The sequence below is a fragment of the Leptonychotes weddellii genome, chromosome 4 (assembly GCF_054177405.1).
Source record: "Leptonychotes weddellii isolate Sample4059 chromosome 4, ASM5417740v2, whole genome shotgun sequence".
NCBI lineage: Eukaryota > Metazoa > Chordata > Mammalia > Carnivora > Phocidae > Leptonychotes > Leptonychotes weddellii.
Genome location: NC_138372.1, coordinates 29,254,677 through 29,275,657, shown reverse-complemented (window position 1 = coordinate 29,275,657; position 20,981 = coordinate 29,254,677). Strand labels below are relative to the sequence as shown.

Here is a 20,981-nt window from a genome sequence, read left to right as displayed (position 1 = left end):
TAAACAAAGAGAAAGGAAGGAGACTATTTTTTGAATGTCTACAGTATGTTTAGAGTTGATATACACCATCTCATTTAATATCCACAGTTAACTTTCTGAAGCAACAATTACAATTTCCATTTAATAGTTGAGGAAACAAATACTTTTGAATAAAGAACTTGCCCAAGATCACATGGCTAGTAAGTGGTGGAAGAGGGATGTAAAACCTGTATCCATTCTTCCTTGTTTCTTAAGGCATGAAGCAATCAGTCTGTCAGCTGAATTCTTTAATGAGGTAAAGGAGACTGAATTAGAGTTGCCTATGCTGCTAGTTAAGTCTAAACCCTAAGAGCACTACATGGTTCCCAGAATATAGTGTACTGGGCATCTTAAAAACCCTTTCACTACAGAATATATCAAAATGGTGGGCTGGTGGGAGCTGGAGGGAGACCAACAAATACTCTTACATGCTTTGCCAAGCTACCAGAAAGTTAGAAAACTCTCCAGAGGCCAGAATGAAGAAGGACATCCAGTGTTAAGTGTATATGGTGCACCTGTAAATGCCTTAAGGGGCATTGCCAGTCTTACTTTCTAGGGATCTTGTCTTTTAACAGCCACAGTAGGATAGATGAGCACTTGGGCCCATGCAAGGCAGGGAAGCGGGCCTGAGACTGCCACGTAGACAACCAGATCAGGTCCCTCAACTGGTTACTCCTTATTGGAAAGACTGTTAACACCGGTGAGGAAAGTCTCTGGGTTCTAGGGAGGGGTGAAAATGGAGTCACTTTCTCCAATAAAGCGGTCTTCACCCATGTAGGTCCATGATTCAGATATAGTGCCTGTGTTGTCTGGGAACTTCAGAGCTATATGGAGATATTTCTGAGTGCCTGCAGAGGCAAACCCAGAGCCTCTCCAGATGGTTTGGTTGCTTTCAACCCAATGTCATAGACGTCCCAAAAGTGAAGCACCACTGAAGATGAGTGTTCATTTCAGAATTTCAGAGCCCTCAAAAACTCTCAAAACAAATCCAACATGATGGGACATCGGTAGACCCAACAAACAGTAAGGCTATAACCCAATGGCTTTCAGATAATAGAAACACCAGATAGAGATTATAAATTAAGTATTTAAAAATGATTAAAGAACGAAAAGAAGGACTTTAAAAATTGAGAGAAGTACAAAACCCTATTTCTGAAAATATTGAAAACAAATTGAACATCTAGAAATGAAACTTAATGATTAAAAGAACAAATTAATGAGTAGGTATATAAGAAACTAGGACTTAAAGAATTAACTGAAAGACAGGTATAAGGACTTTCCCCAGAGCGCAGTGCAGAGAGATAAAGAACTGGAAAATATTAAAGAGAAGAGACAGGAGAGTAACATTAGAAGGTCCAATATATGCTGAATATGAACTTCAGAAAGATTAATTAGAAAGAATAGAGAATAAGGGTATTCAAGAAGATATTAGCAGAATTTTCCGGAGTTGTGTAATAAAGACAAATACATACCTTAAAACATCACGATATGATTGAAGTCCAAAGGAAAGATCTGAACAAGTAATCACACAGAACACCTTCCAAAGGATTACAGGTAGGCTGGCAGCACATTTCCAGACAGAAGCAGTACCAACCAAAAGATAATAGAACAGTATCTTCCAAGTACTGAGAAAAAATTGTTGTCTACCTACAATTTTATATCTAGCCATATTATTATTTCAGAATGAATGTAAAATCAAGACATTTCCAAACAAACTATACAAGTAGTTACTAACATAGACGCTGAAAAAACAACTGAAAATACATTTTCAGGAAGAAGATAATTGAACCCAGAAAGTAAGAATGAAGAAGTAATGGTGAGGAAAGATTGCTTAACATGTGGGTAAAGCTAATCAAGCAGTGCCTATAACCATATAAACTAAGTATAATAACAATGTGGAACTGAATTATCAAACACTTATTAACTCAGGAGTAGGTAAAATAGTCTAAGGTCCTTATATTGCTTGGGACTATACATAAAGACGAATTTAGATTTAATTATGTCAACTATCCAGTTACAAATCTTAAGGGGATGATCCACTGAAAGACTATAAATAGAATGGTTAACATCTGAATCAATGGAACAGTGGGAAGGGAAGAAAATTCAATTGATTGTAAAGCGGAAAAAGGAACCTGGAAAAATCAAGTTACATAGAAAGTAAGCAATATGATAACTGTAATAAATTTAAATATGTCGGTTATCACAAAAATGAGCTTAAACTCATCAGTTCAGACATACAATTAGATTGTTTTTAAATCTAACTACGTGCTGTTTACAAGAGACACTGCTGCAATATGACACTAAAATGTTGGAAGGAAAAGCAAAGATAACACTAGGCAAATCTTCATCAAAATAAAGCCAGTGCTAACCATACTGACATTAGGCAAGGAGACTTTGTTGCTGAAAGACATTCTAAAGAGGCCACTATCTAATGATAAAAGAGTACATGCTCCTGAAAAACATTGCCTCAAATATGAAAGCAGAATTTGATAGAATTTGGACAAATTGGAAAATCTACAATTGCTACGGGATATTTTAGTACATGTCTCTCAGTAATTGATAAATCAAGCAGACAAGGAAATTGACATATGAATCAGCATAAGCTACTTATTAAATCAGCTGATCAGTTTTAAAAAATCAGTTGCATTTCTATTTAATAGCAACAAGTGGCTTGAAAAATAAAATTTTAAAAGATAGCACTTAGGATAGCAATAAAATTATAATATGCCTAGAAAAATGTTAGTAAAAAGCATGAGATATTTATAGAGAAAATTTAAAAATTCATATTAAAGAAGGAATCTGCATTAAAGAATGCTTAATAAATGGAAAATACTATCATGTTCATGGATGAGAAGTCTAAATATCGTTTATACAAAGGTTATTTCTTCCTAAATTAATCTATAAATTCCCTGGGATTCCAGTCAAAATCCAAATAAGGGTTTTCTGTGGACTTGAAAAGCTGATTCTATGAAACCAGCTTTCATATGAAAGATCATATGAAATTCATGTGAAAGATCAAGGAGAAAGAATAGCCAAAGCCATACTAAAAAATGACAAAGTAGGGGACTTTTTCTACCAGATATCCATTTAATAGGATGGTGTTACTGGTGCAGGATCAGAGTGTAAGACCAGGGAAAGAACAGACTGTACAACACTTTTTGGGAACTTTATCTTTGCAACTACATTGCAAATCCACACTGCTGGAGAGAGTGTGCAATGCTACAACCACTTAGGAGGGCAATTTGACAATATTAATAAAGCATAAGATGTATATACCTCTCCTATAACCCAGAAATTCTATTCTTGCATATGTACCCTAAAGTAACCCTCCCACATGTGCGCAAAGGAACAGGTGCAAGAATGGTCATTAAAACTCTTGAAATAGTGAACAATTAGAAATGACCTTAAATGTCTGTCAGAAGAGAATGAATACAATGAATCGTGGATCACCACATCAAAAACTAATGATGTATTGTATGGTGATTAACATAACATAATAAAATAAAATTTAAAAAAAAATTAAGAGAATGAATAAGTAGTGATATACACATATACTGGAATACTGTTAGCACTTGAAATGGATTGGAAGCTGGATTTACCAATGTAGGTAAATTTCAAGAACACAGTGTTAACGACAAAAAAGTTGTAGAATACGTACGGTATAATACCATTTATATAAAATTTTAAAGTATGCAAATGGATATGAATATATATAGTAAAATATGAAAACGTGCATGAGGAATGGGCACAAAAGGGATTCAACTTTGTTACCTTTTATTTCTTAAAAAAAAAGTCTGAATCAAAAATGGTAAAATGTTAGGACTTAAGAAGTAATACTTTGGTACCCTTTGAAATTCGTTTAAAACAAAGACTAACCTTCATTATAAATCTTATAGAGCAGCTGGTCACTTAGTCACCATCCAAATTTGGTAGCGGTCTTTTGGCCCACAGCATCCTCTGTCTTTGCATCGAGGTCTGCATATTTCTGTTTCTCATCTAGGAACCACCATCGCCTTCCCACAACTTCTTCAAAATGGGAATGAAGCTAGAAGCTGTGGACAGGAAGAACCCTCATTTCATTTGCCCAGCCACTATTGGGGAGGTGCGGGGCTCAGAGGTGCTTGTCACCTTTGACGGGTGGCGAGGGGCCTTTGACTACTGGTGCCGCTTCGACTCCCGGGACATCTTCCCTGTGGGCTGGTGCTCCTTGACCGGAGACAACCTACAGCCGCCTGGCACGAAAGGTAAAGGCTCATCTGTGAGCTCTTGAAATCAGGACCCAAGTTGGGAAGGGGGATTGCCTGGATCTGCCACGGGCAGTGTCTCTTCGATAAACCTCACTAGTAGGCAACTGAGGTAAAAACCAAAGTCTACCTGAGAGTAATCAGAAACAATAAGAGTTAAATGTCAAAGGAAGCTAGATGTGGAGTTTGGGATAAAGTAAAAGTTCCTCGCTCTCAATATCCTGGTTTATTCTCAGGCACCTAGCCTCTCCTCTCTGTCACTTTGGTTCCTGACCTGGTTCGGAGTTTGAGTAGTATCATCTTGGGGTGCACTTCTGTGTCAGGACTCAGGGGCTTTGTATATGAGCTGGAGTAGCACCATGTCATCAGAACACTTGAGAAGCACTGTAGCACAACGGGAAAAGCATGAGCTTGGCATCAAGACAGACTTAGGTTTGAGTCCCAGCTCTGCCTTTTTTTACCAGCCGCGCGGCTTTGGGCAGTTAGTTCACCTCTCTATACCCCAAATTCCTCGTCCGCAAGCGAACACCTACTTCATAAAGTTATTGTGAGGAATAAGTGACATAACATGGGTAAAATGCTTACATAAAATCTGGCAAATAGCCAGTGCTAAACAAATGTTTTTATTATATTGCTGCTATTATTACGGTTATTATATGCTATATTATATTTATTACAATTACTATATAATGTATATTATATTATGCCACATTATTATTATTATGCTATCATTATAAAAATAACCACTCCCAGTGGAAGAGTATATATAAAATACTGGAAGAGTACCACAGAGTAGCTGAACAGTAAATTATATTTCTAATGATGATGATGTTGGACATCATCCAGGATAGAGTTTGAGATAGCTGCATCTCATCCCTGATGTCTAAAAGTACTAGTTAATCTGAGGAGCTAGAAAGCCACCCTTTGTATTGTCTGTCAGTCTCTTTTCTTTTTTTTTTTTTTTTAAAGATTTTATTTATTTATTTGTCAGAGAGAGACACAGCGAGAGAGGGAACACAAGCAGGGGGAGTGGGAGAGGGAGAAGCAGGCTCCCCGCAGAGCAGGGAGCCCGATGCGGGACTCGATCCCAGGACCCTGGGATCATGACCCGAGCTGAAGGCAGTCGCTTAACCAACTGAGCCACCCAGGCGCCCTGTCAGTCTCTTTTCTAAACCTCTGTCAATTTCACTCGTTCAGGGCGCCCAATATTTATTGAGCACTTAATTGTGAGCCAAGCTGAGAATACAGCAGTTACAAAGATGAAAAACATTTCAGCCCTCCTGGAACTTTTGTTCTAGTGGGATGAGATGGTTGATAAGCACTGAAATCAAGAAATAAACAAGGTGATTTCCGATCGTCAGTTTCTCCTCAGGAATCAAGTATGATGAAGCAGTGGCAGTGGAGGAGTGATCGTGAAGGGAGTTTTTGTTTAATAGCTTTATTGAAGTGTAATTGAAGTGAAACAAATGGCACATATTTAAAGTATGCCATTTGAAAAGTTTCAATATATATGTACATCCATGAAGCCATAACCATAGTCGAGATCATGAGCATATCCATCATGCCCAAAAGTTTCCTTGTTCCTCTTGGTGGAGGGGGGAGATTCTTTAGATACAGTTTCTTTTCAGGCAAATTTGTCTGAAAGGGTGACATTTGAATTGAATGACAAGAAAGAGAATTTCAAGCAGGGAGGGGACACACATACCGTGGTGCTAAGACATGAATGAACGAATGTGTTTCAGGGGCAGAGAGAAGCCTGCTCCTACTGGAATGCACTGTGCGAGGAGGAAAGTGGCAAAACCCGGTAGGACCCCAAAAGCCAGAGTGAGACTTTGGATGTTATTCTAAACATAGTGGGGAATCGTTAGAGGGCACTCTGTAGGGGAGTGACAAGATCTGGTTTACTTTTAAAAAGTCACTTGCACTTGTATCCAGAATTCAACTCAACAATGAAAAAGACAACCCAGTTAAAAAATGGGCAAAGAGTTTGAATAGACATTTCTCCAAAGAAGATATATAAAAGGCCAATAAGCACTGGAAAAGCTCCTCTACATCATTAGCCATTAGGGAAATGCAAGTTAAAGCCACAAGGAGATACCACTTCACACCCGTGGGTATGGTATCATCAAAAGGCAGTAACAAGTATTGGCGAGAATGTGGAGGAATTGGAGCTCTCAGACATTGCTAGTGAGATGGTGAAATGGTGTAGCCACTTTGGAAACAGTTTGGAAGTTACTCAAAATGTTAAACATGGAGTTACCTGTGACCTAGCAATACCACTCATGGGTATACACCTAAGAGAATAGAAAACCTTTCCACGGAAAACCGTATCATGAATGTTCATGGCAGCATTATTCATAGTAGCCAAGAAGTCCAAGTATCCACCATGTGACCAACAGACAAATAAAATGTGGTATCTCCATATGAAATACTGTTTGGCATTAAAAAGGAATGAAGTCCCGAAATAATGCTGTACCACAGATATACCTTGAAAAACCTTATTCTAAGAGAAAAAAAGCCAATTACAAAAGACCACACACGGCATGACTGCATTTGTATGGGATGTCCAGAAGAGGCAGAAACACAGAGACAAAAGTAAATTAGTGGTTGCCGGTGACTTGGGGGAGAGGGGAAATGGGAAGTGACTTTGATGAGTGCAGGGATGGTAAATATCTTCTAAAATTAGATAGGGATGGTGTCTGCCATTCTGTATATCTACTAAAAACACTGAATTGTACGCTTTAAGAGGGTGAATCTTATGGTATGTGAAGTATCTATCAATAAAGCTGTTGTTTAAAAAATCACTCGGGCTGCTTATGGAGAATGGGTGGCGCCGTGGAAACTGGACAAGGAAGAGCTGAGGGTTGCTGGGATGAAGTGTGCAGCACTGAGGTGGAGAGCCCTTGAGGTGGGGGCAGGGCGGCGGGGAGACACACTTCTTGCCTCAGCAAAGTGCTCCTCCTCTCTGTGCTGCAAGAAACAAGTGCCTGGGGTTGCTGGGAGAACTCCATGGCTGTCCCTCCGCAAGCCTGTGAGGCAGTGTCTCTGGGGAAGCCGCAGGAAGAGACGTGCCTCGTGCCTCCGACGTAGTGGCGGAGTCGTTGTTGTTTCCTGGAGGCAAACTGGATAACCCTCAGTGCTCCAGGCTGTGGTCAGTGAGTAGGTTGATTTTCTCACTTTCTTGCCTAGAGAATTGTGTTATTTTGATTGGTAAATCTCTTTGAGCTGTTAGGCCATCTTGAGAGCCAGAAGAGCTGGGAGTCTTCGTGGGCGGGCATTCCTTTCTGACTGTGCACCCTGCTGATGAGAAATACGGCTCACTCTGTGGTTGACGCTTCCAGAGGTGTTTGCTGACTGTTTTTCATCCTCTTCTGTGTGTCCGTGGATAGCTCCGATTGGTAACAGAAGGTGACCAGAAGGACCAGGCTCAGAAGGTGAAGAGAGACCTTCTTCCAGTTGGCATTTCCAGAGTGGGTCGTTGGGTCATCATTCCAGCAGCCAGGGCTCCTCCGATGACCCCCTCACCCTCCCCCACCCCATACCCTTAGTAGGTTCTGTAGTGTAGCCTTCAGTAACAGCAGAACTTGAGCCACCTCAGTGTCCTGGCTAGGGAGCAAGTGATCCAATGTGGAAAAAATGCGGTTACTCAATTCATTTCTCAAAACAAGATGTTCTGTCTGTGTAAGCCTGTTCTCTTTCTAATCATACTGTCTCCTCCTCCCTTCCTACCTTCTGGTCAGTAGTGGGCAAGTGTTAAAAAACTCAGAGTAACATGAGATAGTTTCTTGCTCGCAATGAGTAGGAAAAAATAACCAATTTTATTTAATGTTCTTTTACATGCATTATTTCATTTTATATTCCTGGTAACTTTGAACCAGCTATAATTATTCTCAGATACATTTTATTCATGAGAAAAGTGAAGTCCAGAGGATTAAGTGACTTAGTTCTCTTGATATCTGAGTCTAGAGGGAGAAGTCATGGAGCTCTTCCAGTAGAGCCAGCTGTTACGGCCATTTAGAGCCATATTGCCTTCACACGTTTCCCCTGTACTCTCCCATTCTCCTTCAGGCTTTCTTCAAAGCTTCATTTGAGACCCTGGACTTTGGCTTCCGGATCCTGATAGGAAATAGGAAAGAAGCCGTGCTGTATATGATGAGAGCTTTGAAATGGGGTCTCATTCCAACTGGGCCACAAACTTGTGTTATGTCTTTGAGCAGGTGATTCCTAATGTGAGAGGTTGAACTAGGTGACCCTTGAGGGCCCTCCCACCCTGTGATCCTGTCCGTTTCTGCTCTTGGGGATGGGTAACAAGTGACTCCTGTGACTATCTCTGGCTTGATTCCAGGTCCAGCTCACCTACCACCTTGCTCTGCCCCCCACCTGCCTAGGGCTCTGCCTCTTTCTGACTCCTGCATGCCGGCTGTTTCTCCTTAGCTAAGAAGTAGTGTCCTTTTTAGAGCTTCTGAACTCCTGGGGCCCAGCCAGCTCTCATAAGCAGCAAATACCAAGCTTGCAACTAATCCAAGGTACTTGGTTATAAAAGGCAGAAGCTTTTTTTTTTTTTTTTGTAAACTCCTCGCTTTTTTTGTGTGTGACTTAACATAAAACTGAAACAGAAGCAAGCTTTACTTTTTAAATTTTAAAAAACAGGGGCACCTGGGGGGCTCAGCTGGTTAAGCATCTGCCTTCGGCTCAGGTCATGATCCCAGGGTCCTGGGATGGAGCCCCACATCGGGCTCCTTGCTCAGCGGGGAGCCTGTTTCTCCCTCTCCCACTGCTGCTCCCCCTGCTTGTGCTCTCTCTTGCTATCTTTCTCTCCCTGTCAAATAAATAAAATCTTTAAAAAAAATTTTTAAAAACAAAGAGTTCAGTCTACTTGGCATGACTATAATGCTTAATTAGGCTTTTCACCATCATAACCACCCACCTAACTCCCCCTCCCACTGATTTCAAGCTTGGCGAGCCCATTTTAGATTATAGCTTAGCTTCCTATGCAGTTTTACAATAGGAAGAGAACATGAGATACAAGCTATTTCATCTTTACATTTTTATTATAAATTAATATATTGCTATCTGGATTATACTTCAGTCTCTTGTGACTTCACAAAGTGTAAACTGGGTCTGGCTGTTCTCTATATTGCTGATACAAATATGGGAATCCAGGAGAGGTGCTGCCCTTGAGCACACCTGTTGGGGTGAAAGGTCAGCCAGGCCTCCTCTGTCCTTTCATTCCACCCTTTCTACTTGTGACATCATATAAAGAGAACACTTCAAAAGCTGTCTCAGTGCTGTGGTTGAGGTACAGGAATTACTCTGGTCTAGAGAGTAAGAATTTGATGCTTAAAAACAAAACTTTCAGAATGTCTCTTCCAGTTGTTTCTGTGAAGCATTTAAAAAGTATTTCCCATACTTTATGGATGGCCTCTTCATCTTGTAAAACTACATAGGAAACTATACTATAGTCACTTTGGAACTCTGGGTCAGAACAATGGTTGGTTAAATTGTAATCCTAAACTATGCAGGGAAAAACTAGGGTAGAGGCAAGAATAACACAACCCAGGCTACACTGTAGGTCACAGCATGTAAGTCAGCTGATAGGCTGATTTTCTTCAGCCATCCATCCATTCATTCAAGTTCTGTCAAGTCACAGCTGAATTCTAGTCACTGGCGTAATTGATGGAGCTTCTCCCTTTAGAGTTTAGTTTGGGGAGCATATAGACAAATAGAGAATTTTAGCTTTGAAGGTATAAAATACAGAAGGGACCATAATCTAGTTTGGAGGATGGAAGGTGGAGGTCAGAAGAGGCTTCCAAAGGAAGTGACATCTAAGCTGAAACGAGAAGAATGGGGAGATAGAGGAAAAATTCTAGCTAGCAGTGGAAACAGAGGAGTGGAGGCCCAAGATTTAAAAAAAAAAAATGTGTTGAGGACCTAAAAAAATGTTTAAACAACTAGATTGCAGAGTGTAAAGAGAGGAATAGAAAGAGGAAAGGCTGGGCAAGTAACACAGGAAGTGCACATCACCCCTTTTAGACTGTTCTAAAGATCGGGGTCTTTGTCCTAAAAGCAATGAGAGCCATTGAATGGACTTTCATTAGTAGAGTCACAGGTCAGATTTGTGTTCTAGAAGAGCCATTCTGGTAGCAATGAGAGGACAGGTCGCTTCCAGAAGCTGGAGGCAGAGATGTCCGTTAACAAGCTGTTACAATATTCCAGGGAAAGAATTGAAGCAGTGACATTGTGGTGAAAAGGACAAAAAGGTTGGGGGGCATATTCTTGAATAAAAAGCCAAACTGTGAGTTCTTACAGTTCAACTCCTGTTGCAACTATTTTCTTTATATAACAAATAGTTACCCCTACAACACGTAAAATACTGCTAGTTTTTCAGTATAAGCATTAGTGAGAGAGCTAAAATTCCTCTTTTTGTTTTGTCTAGGAAGTTAGGATTCATTACTGCTTGGAGTCCTTGTTATATGGACTAATTTATTCATTTCATCTTTATATCCCACCCCAGCACTTCGCTCAATAATAATTTGTTGAGTGAAATAGATCATGCTATGTATTCTGATTCCATTTCTATTCAACATCTAAAGCCATTATTCACTTAATTACAAAAGTGAGAGTACTACTCTCATTTTAACAGCAGATTAAAATCTATTTAATGTTCTGTTTTTTTAAATTTGGGAAATCTTATGACCAAAAGTAAGAGTGGCAAGGGGCGCCTGGGTGGCTCAGTCAGTTAAGTGACCAGCTCTTGAGTTCAGCTCAGGTCATGATCTTGGGGTCATGGGATGGAGCCCCATGTCAGGCTCTGCGCTGGGCGTGGAGCCTTCTTAAGATTCTCTCTCTCCCTCTCTCCCTCCCCTGCCCCACTCGCTCACTCTCTCTCTCTTAAAAAAAAAAAAAAAAGGGTAAGAGTGGCAAAGGGCACTCATCTCCAGAAACATTTGTATGGCTCTACACCTGCCTTTCCACCCAACTTCTTTTGCTACTAAGCCACAGCAAACAGGAGAATGTCCTCTCTCTAGGAAACTTCTGGCAGTTGATATGTCCTGCTAGTCAGGTGTGTTCACTAACCATGTCAGAAAAGGTGCAGGCACACGGATTAATAAACAAAACAAATTCTTTGGTACCTTTAATGAGGACAGCCTCTGGGCTCTTTGGCTGTTTTCCTTTTTACCCTCTCAGATATTCTGGTTCCAGGCCTTGCCTTTCTTTAATATACCATTTCCTACCTGCACATGCTTGCATGCATGCACACACAATCCCTGTCATTATTCCAGCTTTGGCCTTGTACTCGACTCACACCAAGCTCTGGCCTTTATTCATCCGTGTGTCCGGCAGTTACAGAGCAGCCTTTCAGTAATGCTGGACTCAGTGGAGGCTAGGGAGAAGTGCCCACTTCCCAGGTTGATCGAGTAATTGAAATGAGAGACTGGGCGTGCACGTGCCCGGCACCGAATAGCACATAGCAGATGCCCACCGTGTGCTAGTTCTGTCTGCATTGAGATGCCTGGACGTCCCAAGAAAAGGGAGCTATGCACAGAAGCATTTAAATGCTCTATTTTGGTCAGAAAAAATACACATACTTAGGAGATGAGGTTTGTGCAGTGAACCAGTACTCCCGTAACTGGCTTTCTTGTGATTATATGCTTATGGTACACAAATAGAAATAGGAAAAGGGGGAAATGACATGAGTGACACTAGATTAGGAAGCAGGGATCGGGGTTCTCCCTCTGATTCTAATTATATCTGCCTGAGGGGCAGAAAAGTCCTGCCTCGTGCCCCTCCTCCAGCTTCCTGGAGCTGCTCCTTGGCTCTGCCCACTTTCCTGGCCTTCACCAGCCACAGATGCCTGAGAATGGTAGCAAGTTTTTGGCACATGTGATGAAACAGCTGGTATCTCTCAGACTCCTGCAAATAGTTAGATGTGACTTAAGCACCTCATAGATTTGACCGCACCTGCTGTTGTCTTCAGAATTCTTAGACCCGTGTAGTTTTCTTTGGCAAGCTTTTATTACAGCACCCACTGTGTGCCAATGTCAACTTGCAGAATCCCCTATTTTAAATAAGTGTATGTGGTTTTTAGGAAAGCCGTACTGGATACCAGTAATATAAACCCTCTATAATTACATTCTCTCCCTTAATTAAAGAGATGAATTTTTTTTTTTTGAGGACATATCACAGTTCTAATCTCAATAATGACTTACTAAGTAGGAAAGACGTAAGCATTCAAGTATATCAGGAAGATGAGGAAAACTTGGCAAACTCTTAAACAGAGCAAAGAAAAAACAAGATTTTGAGGGTGCAATGGCAGGAAGGCAGGGGTTTGACGATAAGCTCTCGGGATTCATTGTCTCAAGCTAAGGACAGCTGGAACGTGCTCATGCGATGGACGGTGTGGCTGAGGAGTGTGTGCTTCATCACAGTGTGCTCCATGCTGCCTCTCGGAGGGTCCTGGGTTTCACCAGACCCGTTCGCAGATCTTCTGAAAACACATAGCCCTCCACTTGCAGAAACTGCTCCCGAATCCTCTTACCTATTGCCCTACACAGCTAAGGTCCGTCACTCCTTTGAATGTCAGTAGTAGAAGGTTCTTAAATTTGGCTTGTGGTCCCATCATGCATGATTCTGTTATCCTCTCTTTTCCCCACTCTATAGATTTATCAGCCCAAAGTGTCCCCAGGAAAACATGAAAAGTCTTTATAGTTGCAGAGGTCTTCTCTCCATGCTGTAGGAATTAGAGTCAGGAGGGAGAGAAGGAGCTAGATCTGGAGAACTGAAAGTGTTAACTGAGCTAGATCAGAGCAAGAGACAACCCATGCTTTATTAAGTGAACTTGAATTTAGAGGAGTGGAGTTTCAGCCTTGGCATCAACCCAGCTGGCAGCACACAGTTGACCCCAGCCAAGTTGAGCAAAGCTAATAAAGAACACATCCTCTAAGAAACTGTGCCAAGGCCAATGATACACTGCCATGAATGAAAACAAGATCCCAGTCCAGGAAACTGATAAACCAAATGGGTTTCCCCCTGTTCTTTTTTTCTTTTCCATTGTTCATGTTCTAGTCATGCAGACACACACATACCGCCCCCCCACCACACACACACACAAGCTGGACTTACTTACATTTTACAAATCAGTTTCCAATTCCATATAGTGCATTGTTGCTGGAGAGAGGAGAGATCTGATAATGAATTCTTTTGGGCAGCTAAGACTCCTAACTAAGGATCATTGGAGAAACCTAGAAATCAGCAATACCCTGATGCCCTTCTTTATTATAAGTAGGCATGTTTAGTTCATTATCCTCCGTCCTTTATTTGGGGATACACTCTTGTGTTGTTCATTGGTTTCAGGGTAAAATACTGGAAAGAGCATGAACTTCAAAAACCAAAAGATCTAGGTTCAAATCCTAGCTTTAGCTGTGTGCGCTCTGGCAACTTCTGTGAGTTCAGTATCTGCATCTTTAAGATATCCAAGTATAATGGTTGTCTCAGGAAAAGGCACTTGTGGGATTGTTTGAGTTGCAAGCTCAAGTAGCCACTTTTCCATGGAACATCATCATTAATTAAAAGAACAACTGACTTGGGTATTTGGCAGACTCTTTCTCCAAAATTAAGTGAGCTGGTCACTTCAAGGAAGACAACCTATAAGCATTTGCTATAAATGAGAAATTTAAACTTTCAAGTGAAAATCAGATTTGGAGGAAACTTCTACCCACCAACATGAGCTTATCTTCCCAATATGTGAAGGCTTCAGAGTCACTCTTTGCCATGTTCTCTTCCATCTAGAAGTTGCTTTAGTTAAGATTCAGTTATTTGCCTTAATATTAAATATGAGGTGTCAGGGAAGTAAAAAGGCATAGAAGCCTGGGATCTCAGGGTTAGAGGGAGTTCAGAAGTCATCAAATTCAACTTCTGCCTGATTCATGACGCTCCTTGAGAGTGTCCCCTGTAACTACATGGCTAACCCTTACTTCAGTTCTTCCAGAGACAGGGAGATTTTAACCTCCCGGAGGTGAACCTTTTCCATTTGTGATAGCTCTCATGACTACAAACATTTTTTTTAAATTTTGAACTGAAATCCGCTTTCCCCCCGTATCTTTCTTTTGGCTCTCATTTTGTTTCTTATTTCACCTGAAGCCCTTTTCAGGTAGCTCTTGATACTCTTGTTCCTTCAGACCTTTTTTCTCCAGATATCTCTGAAATTGGATAGTTTCTGTGCCCATCATCAGCTTGGACTTCCTTCTGGACCCATTTCAGCATACACTGTTGTGCCCAGAGCCAACCCCACACATCAGGGATGGTCTGACTAGTGCAGAATGGAGTGGCACTCTCACTTCCCTTAAAGGGGGACCATACTGTCCACCTTCTTGAAGATAAGGGATTGCATTGTCTCTCTTTTTATATACTTAAAACGGCTATAGTTGATGCTTAATGTTACCCCTTATCTAGTCTCAGCACAAGTTGAAGCAAACTTCAGGACACAATGGCCATCTTGGAGAAGAGGATTTTCTGGTAGTTTGGGTTTTTTTCTTTGCCACTAAAGGGTAAGGATGGTAAATACAAGATTTGGAACATGCTTTTACAGTTCTTTCTTATCACACTATCCAGGTTGTGATACACCTGAGTATTTTCCTCAGGAAAAGTTTTCATCAGATAAAAGGATTCCACTTCTTTTCCAAGGATAGCTTTTCTTCAGTCAAACCAGTAGGGATCATATAGTACCAGCTGTGTAGAAACATGGAAGTCGCCCTTAGAGCTGAATTTGCCCATGTACGCATGGCCGATAGAGTGTGCTTTAAAGTGCTCTTATTTGTAACTTTCCACGGAAAAGAATGTAGATCACAAAAATGCTTAACTTTTTGTGTATTTGCTATTTTAATACTACCTTAAACTAACCACCTTTATAATGTTGTTTGGAAGAATGTTTACTGAGCACCATTTTAGTAAGAAAGGAAATTAACCTTTGCAATGCCCCATACAAGGTCCCCAATACAGCCAGCACTTCCATACATTATCTCAGTAAATCTCCCGCCCCACCCTTGCAGGGTTTATATAGTACAATAGTCCCCTCCTTATCCGCAAGGAATATGTTCCAAGACTCCCAGTGGATGCCTGAAACCTCAGGTGATACTGAACCCTATATATAATGCTTTTTCTTGTACATACGTATCTGTAGTAAAGGTTAATTTATGAGTTAGACACAGTAAGAAAGTAATAGTCACTACTAATGAAATAGAACAGTTACAACACTATACTGTAATAAAAGCTCTGTGGATGTGGTGCCTCTCTCTAAGTATGTTATTGTTCTGCGCTCACCCTTCTTGTGATGAGGTGAGATGGTAAAAGGCCTACACGATGAGATGAAGTGAGGGGAACAAGGTGGGCATTGTGATGTAGCGTTAGGCAGTTGACTTTCTGACAGTACATCAGGAGGATCATTTGCTTCCAGACTGCATGGGTGGCTCTTAAAGCAAATGGATAAAGGGGAACTACTGTATTTAACCTTGTTTACATATGAAGAAACTGAGCCTCAGGAAGTTTACCAGCAGGAATAAGAAGTGAAATTTGTTAAGTCCCTAGGTCATCTCAAACACAGTGCTTATCACATCCACGTCCTCAAGCTTTATCTCAGTTAAACTTCATAATAACCCATAGCTCAAAGGGGTTACATGATTTGCAAGGACCTGGACCTAGCTCCATGGGTTTCTAACTTCAAAATCCATGTTCTGTTTACTGTACCACACTTCTCTATGCCTCAAACAAGGTTTAGAGATACCCATTAGGTAAGTGAGTCTGAGAAAATTGTGAATAAGATTGAGTTAATGAATGTTAAAGTATTTGAGACTTGTGAAGTGTGATTCTCATGTGAGAGGTTTCCATCAGTGATTTTGGAAATGCATGGTGAAATCAACCAGAAACTCCAGGGCCCTTTTTCACCCCTGGCAACTGGGGTGGGGATGAGTTTGAAATGTGTGTGGGGACAGAATGAGAGGAATCAAGAGTGGGAGATAGATCCTTCAAAGCACCAATAGCTAGTTACTGTACATCTGGACAAGAGAAGTCCGTTTTCCAGGCCAGTCACGACCAGCTGTTCAGCCGTAGAAAACGAAATATAGTAGCTCTCACAGGGGAAGTCATTCATATTTGAGTAGAGCCACCTGTAGGTATTATATAGTTGGGCATTCAGCTATGCCAATTGAGATACTCTGAGGAAATTTAACGTTCATGGAAGTAAAAGGAAGGAGAAAGCCATCTAGGGACACTGGGTAGGATCCCCCAAGGATATTTTGAGTACATGCAAGTTTCTCTGTTTCTTTTTCCTACTCTTGCTGTAGCTGTCACTAGCCTGTTTGCTTTATACCACCTGGAAGCCTGTTTGGATAGGGGCTGACAGCGCCTGTTTAGTTACTTGTACTTTTCAGTGACAGTGTATCACCACACTTATCTTCTTTTTGCTTTCATTTGTTTATGCGTGTTTTTGTTTTCAGAATTATGTTAACATATCTCAAATAAAATAATATTCTCGATTAACTTAGCAGGCGCTAACCCCCAACCCCATCGAAATATTTAAAAAGTGTTAATTTTATTTTCCACATTAACATTGAGGAGTAATCGGATTTTCTTTCTTTTTTTTTTTTTTAAGATTTTATTTATTTATTTGACACAGAGAGAGAGAGAGAGAGAGATCACAAGCGGGGGTGGGGGGCAGAGGGAGAGGGAGAAGCAGGCTCCCGGCCAAGCAGGGAGCCCGATGCAGGGCTCAATCCCAGGACCCCGGGACCATGACCCGAGCCAAAGGCAGACGCTTAACCAACTGAGCAACCCAGGTGCCCCGGATTTTCTTTATCTTATCTTTCCCAGTAATGCCTGTTGACCTGTACCTGGCTTTTAGTGTAATACGTGATGCTAAAAATTGAAAATGCAGTAATTCAAAAATATTTATTGAGTTCCTACTGTGTTTTGGCCAGTATGCTAGGTATAACAGGGAATATAATTTCATTAGGGGAGATCAGATATAGATAAATAGAATATGAAGTAGAAACAATTGTTGCTGATTTGACTTTCTTCTGCATTCAGTTTCTTTTTTCTCTTTTTCTTTTTTTTTTTAAAGATTTTATTTGTCAGAGAGAGTGAGCACAGGCAGGGAGCCTGATGTAGGACTCGATCCCAGGACCCTGAGATCATGACCTGAGTTGAAGGCAGACGCTTAACCCACTGAGCCACCCAGGCGCCCCTGCATTCAGTTTAGATTTGAGTATTTTTTAGAACCATAGAATCCCCTCAGACTTTCAAAATGGAAGGGCCTTTTTAGAGATGTACTTGGTATGTGACTTTGAACAAGTTATTTGACATCTCTTAGACTGAGTTTCCTCATCTCTAAATTGGAGGTATAATAGTTCCTACTCACAGAGTTGTAAGGTGTTAGATGAGTTCATATATTAGAACAATGATTGGCACATACTAAGCTCTCCAAAAAGTGTGAGTTATTAGTCATTCTAGTCTGATGCTGTTATTTTATAAACAAGGACATTGAGGCCTAGTAAGAGTAAGTCACTTCGTTAGATTTTATTTGGGTTAGCTACTAGATGATATGTGTTTTCCCTATGATGATAAATAAGGTGAGTCTTTCATGGGTCATATTAAAAATGTTCAATTTGTATGTCTTACATAAATGCTTCTAAGTTACATGTTACATAAGCACTTGTAAAATAGTTGTCAAAAATAGAACGAAATATTTAAGAGTTACCCAGAAATAAATGAAGTTCAAAATAATATCATTCAGATTGAATCAGTGAAAAGAGGGAAGTTGGGGAGGACCTCTTGGGATTTGTGTCGTTTGCTGAAAGACACCTAGAATTGACAGCCACCTGAAGAAGCGCTTGGGAGGCGCATTTGAGGGGAACTCACATGTACAAGGCACAAGCTAAGAAGGTAATATGTCAGAAAACTAAAATCAGATGAGGTAAGATAATAAGCAGGGCCTGTTCAAAGGGACTTGACCCAGAAAGTAAGAGACCATTGAAGGATTTTAATCAAAGGAGTGACGTGATCATATTTGTACTGTAGGCGGCTCTCTATGACCTGTCATGTAAGGGGTAGAGATAATGATGGATGCAAGTGAGTTAGAAGCAGGGAAACCAGCGAGTTAGCCATTTCAGTGATTAAGGCAAGAGATGATGAGAATCTGATTTAAGGTAGTGGCAGGTGGGATTGGAGTGAAAGAAATGAATTTGAAACATTCAGGGGACAATTTCTCTGGGAAAAGCCATGCTCTTCTTGAGCCAAATTCCTGTTTACTCTCTCAGTGCTACAGAATCTTAGAACTGGAAGCAGTCTAAGATAAGATGCTGGGAAATCATGGACTTGATGTCAAACTAAGTAAATAGAATAAATGCTAAGTTAGACCATGTTATCAGCAGAATATGCCAGATCTAAGCGTAGGCGGATAGAAAAACTAGAAAACTAAATCTGAAATCAGTCAACAGTTGCAAATCAAGAAGACCAGTTGTTCAGATGAATTTGTGCTGAAAGATACAGTTTCTCCTAACCTTAAAGGCACAGCACTCTGAGCCAGTTCCTGACAGGCTAACTTGATTTCTAGACATACTTTTTATTTCAAAGACACTAAAATAATGACTGTACATCCGTTGTTTTAGGTAAGGTATCCTTGCCCTTTCCTATACTTAGACATAGTGCACATTGCCAGATTTGAGCAGAATTGAAGGTTCCCAGAGCGATTAAAAACTAACATGTGAAGAAATGGCATTTCTCTGAACTAGGTTAAAAGGCTAGAAATTGCTGCTAATATGTGCATCCCCTAAAGCAGCTGGTCCCAGATACTGCCCAAATTACTCTCTGTGAAGTAGAAAGCATTAGAATGGGTTCATACTAATTATCAGCATGAGGGGATTGAGCACAAAAAAAGCAGGGGAGAGGGAGACAGGACACTGGCCTGTCTTGTACTCTTCAGCCTTGAGTGGACCCACTTCAGTCTCAGGACAGGACTCCCATTGGCTGTATCTTCTGCTATCACAGTGATGCAGGGTCCCAGAACCATCAGGATCACAAGTACCATTCTGCCATGGGTGCCCCTTTGCTGCTTTCCTCTCTTCCTTTCTCTTTTCAGCTCTCCCCAAACTGCTCTGCTCCTCTACCCCCTGTGTAGCAGCATAGTAATAAACGGTTCACTAGAATCAGAAGGGAAAGAGGCTAATGTTTATTGAATACCATGTAGCCAGCGCTGTAGTGGTCCCATCCTACGTTATTTCGTGTTACCTTGACAGTAGCCCCTTAGGTGAGTACTACTATCTATTTTACAAATGAGGAAACCACAGTGCAAAGAAGTGAAGAAGTGACTTCCTCAAAATCACACATCGTGTTCACATGTCGCTGGTTCCACTCCAGTGTTGCCATTAACTTCCTGGGAGATTTTAAGCAAGTATTTTTTTCTCTATAATTTTTAGTTTCTCCTTTTAAAAAGAAGATTAGGGGCGCCTGGTGGCTCAGTTGGTTAAATGTCTGCCTTCGGCCCAGGTCATGATCCCAGGGTCCTGGGATCAAGCCCAGCATCGGGCTCCCTGCTTGGCGGGAAGCCTGCTTCTCCCTCTCCCACTCCCCCTGCTTGTGTTCCCTCTCTCACTGTGTCTCTCTGTCAAATAAATAAATAAAATCTTAAAAAAAAAAAGAGAGAGATTAAACTACATGACATGCAAAGTCCCTGCCAACTCTAAATACTCTAAGACTCCGTTTTGGGTAAATCATCCAGTTAGTAATTGGAATAAGGCATTAGTGTCTATTTGTTCATATAATTGTGTTTGTTATTGGACCTGGTCTGCTCATCTGAGCTTCCCATCTCCCTCCTCTCTTTTGCCGTTGTTAACAACTTGTATATTTTATTCTGATTTGTATTCTTTATAAATAATTTTTTTGAAATACAGTTCAGTCACATTGAATATTAAATTTTATAGTTTTTCACTTAACATGTCATTGCCTGGTTCTGTGTTATTGCACAGTCTTTATAGCCAACATTTTTAGTGATTACATAATTTGATTGAATGGATATGTGGCTGTTTACTTAATTATTCCCCTAGTTTGATGGTCCAAATTTTCTTTTATAATAATGCTTTGATAAACATGCAAGCATTTTTTTTCGGTGCTACAAAACATATCCTTAAGTCAGCTTCCCAGAAATGCAAGATTAAATCAAAGAGTTAGAATATGTTTAAGGTTCTTGGCTGCACAGAGTCAAGTGTGCTCATTTTAAAAATAAACCTTTGCGTGTTAAACCAAGAACCTTCTGCTTAACAGCAACCAGAAAACAGGATCCTAATGGCAATTTTTTTCTGCTTCCCTCATGTTTTGGGGTAGGAAACACAGAGCCACTGAGCTGAGGTCATCATTGCTATATACCAATTACAGTGTTTCCACAATAGAAATTGTTGCAAATCAGAAAGAAGTAGGTAAAATTTTTGCCAATTTTCTGCCATTCCACGTGTATACTGTCTATACCCAGAGTTGACTATGGGACTACAAATATTCCCTAGGGAAGATAATATACATAGTATGTCGAAGACAAGTGCCATAAGCTTTGGGGACTACATGGAATGCTCTGTTCTTGGAGTTTGTATTCTGCTAGGGAAATAAGATATGAATCACTGAAAAAGCAATCTAAGCAAACCAAAACCCTAGAATCGAATGCTGGATTATGAGCTACAT

At 40.6% G+C, this 20,981-nt stretch overlaps 1 protein-coding gene across 11 annotated transcripts in view; it reads left to right on the top strand.

Moving 5' to 3' along the window:
* Nucleotides 1-20,981, top strand: part of SCMH1 (Scm polycomb group protein homolog 1) — a 169,309-nt gene that overhangs the window by 85,372 nt on the left and 62,956 nt on the right. For all 11 annotated transcript variants that reach the window (XM_081818210.1, XM_081818208.1, XM_081818209.1 and 8 more), the window contains one exon: nucleotides 4,019-4,262. In XM_081818210.1, coding sequence (XP_081674336.1) covers nucleotides 4,019-4,262 — 244 coding nt within the window. The remainder of the gene's footprint in view (nucleotides 1-4,018; nucleotides 4,263-20,981) is intronic.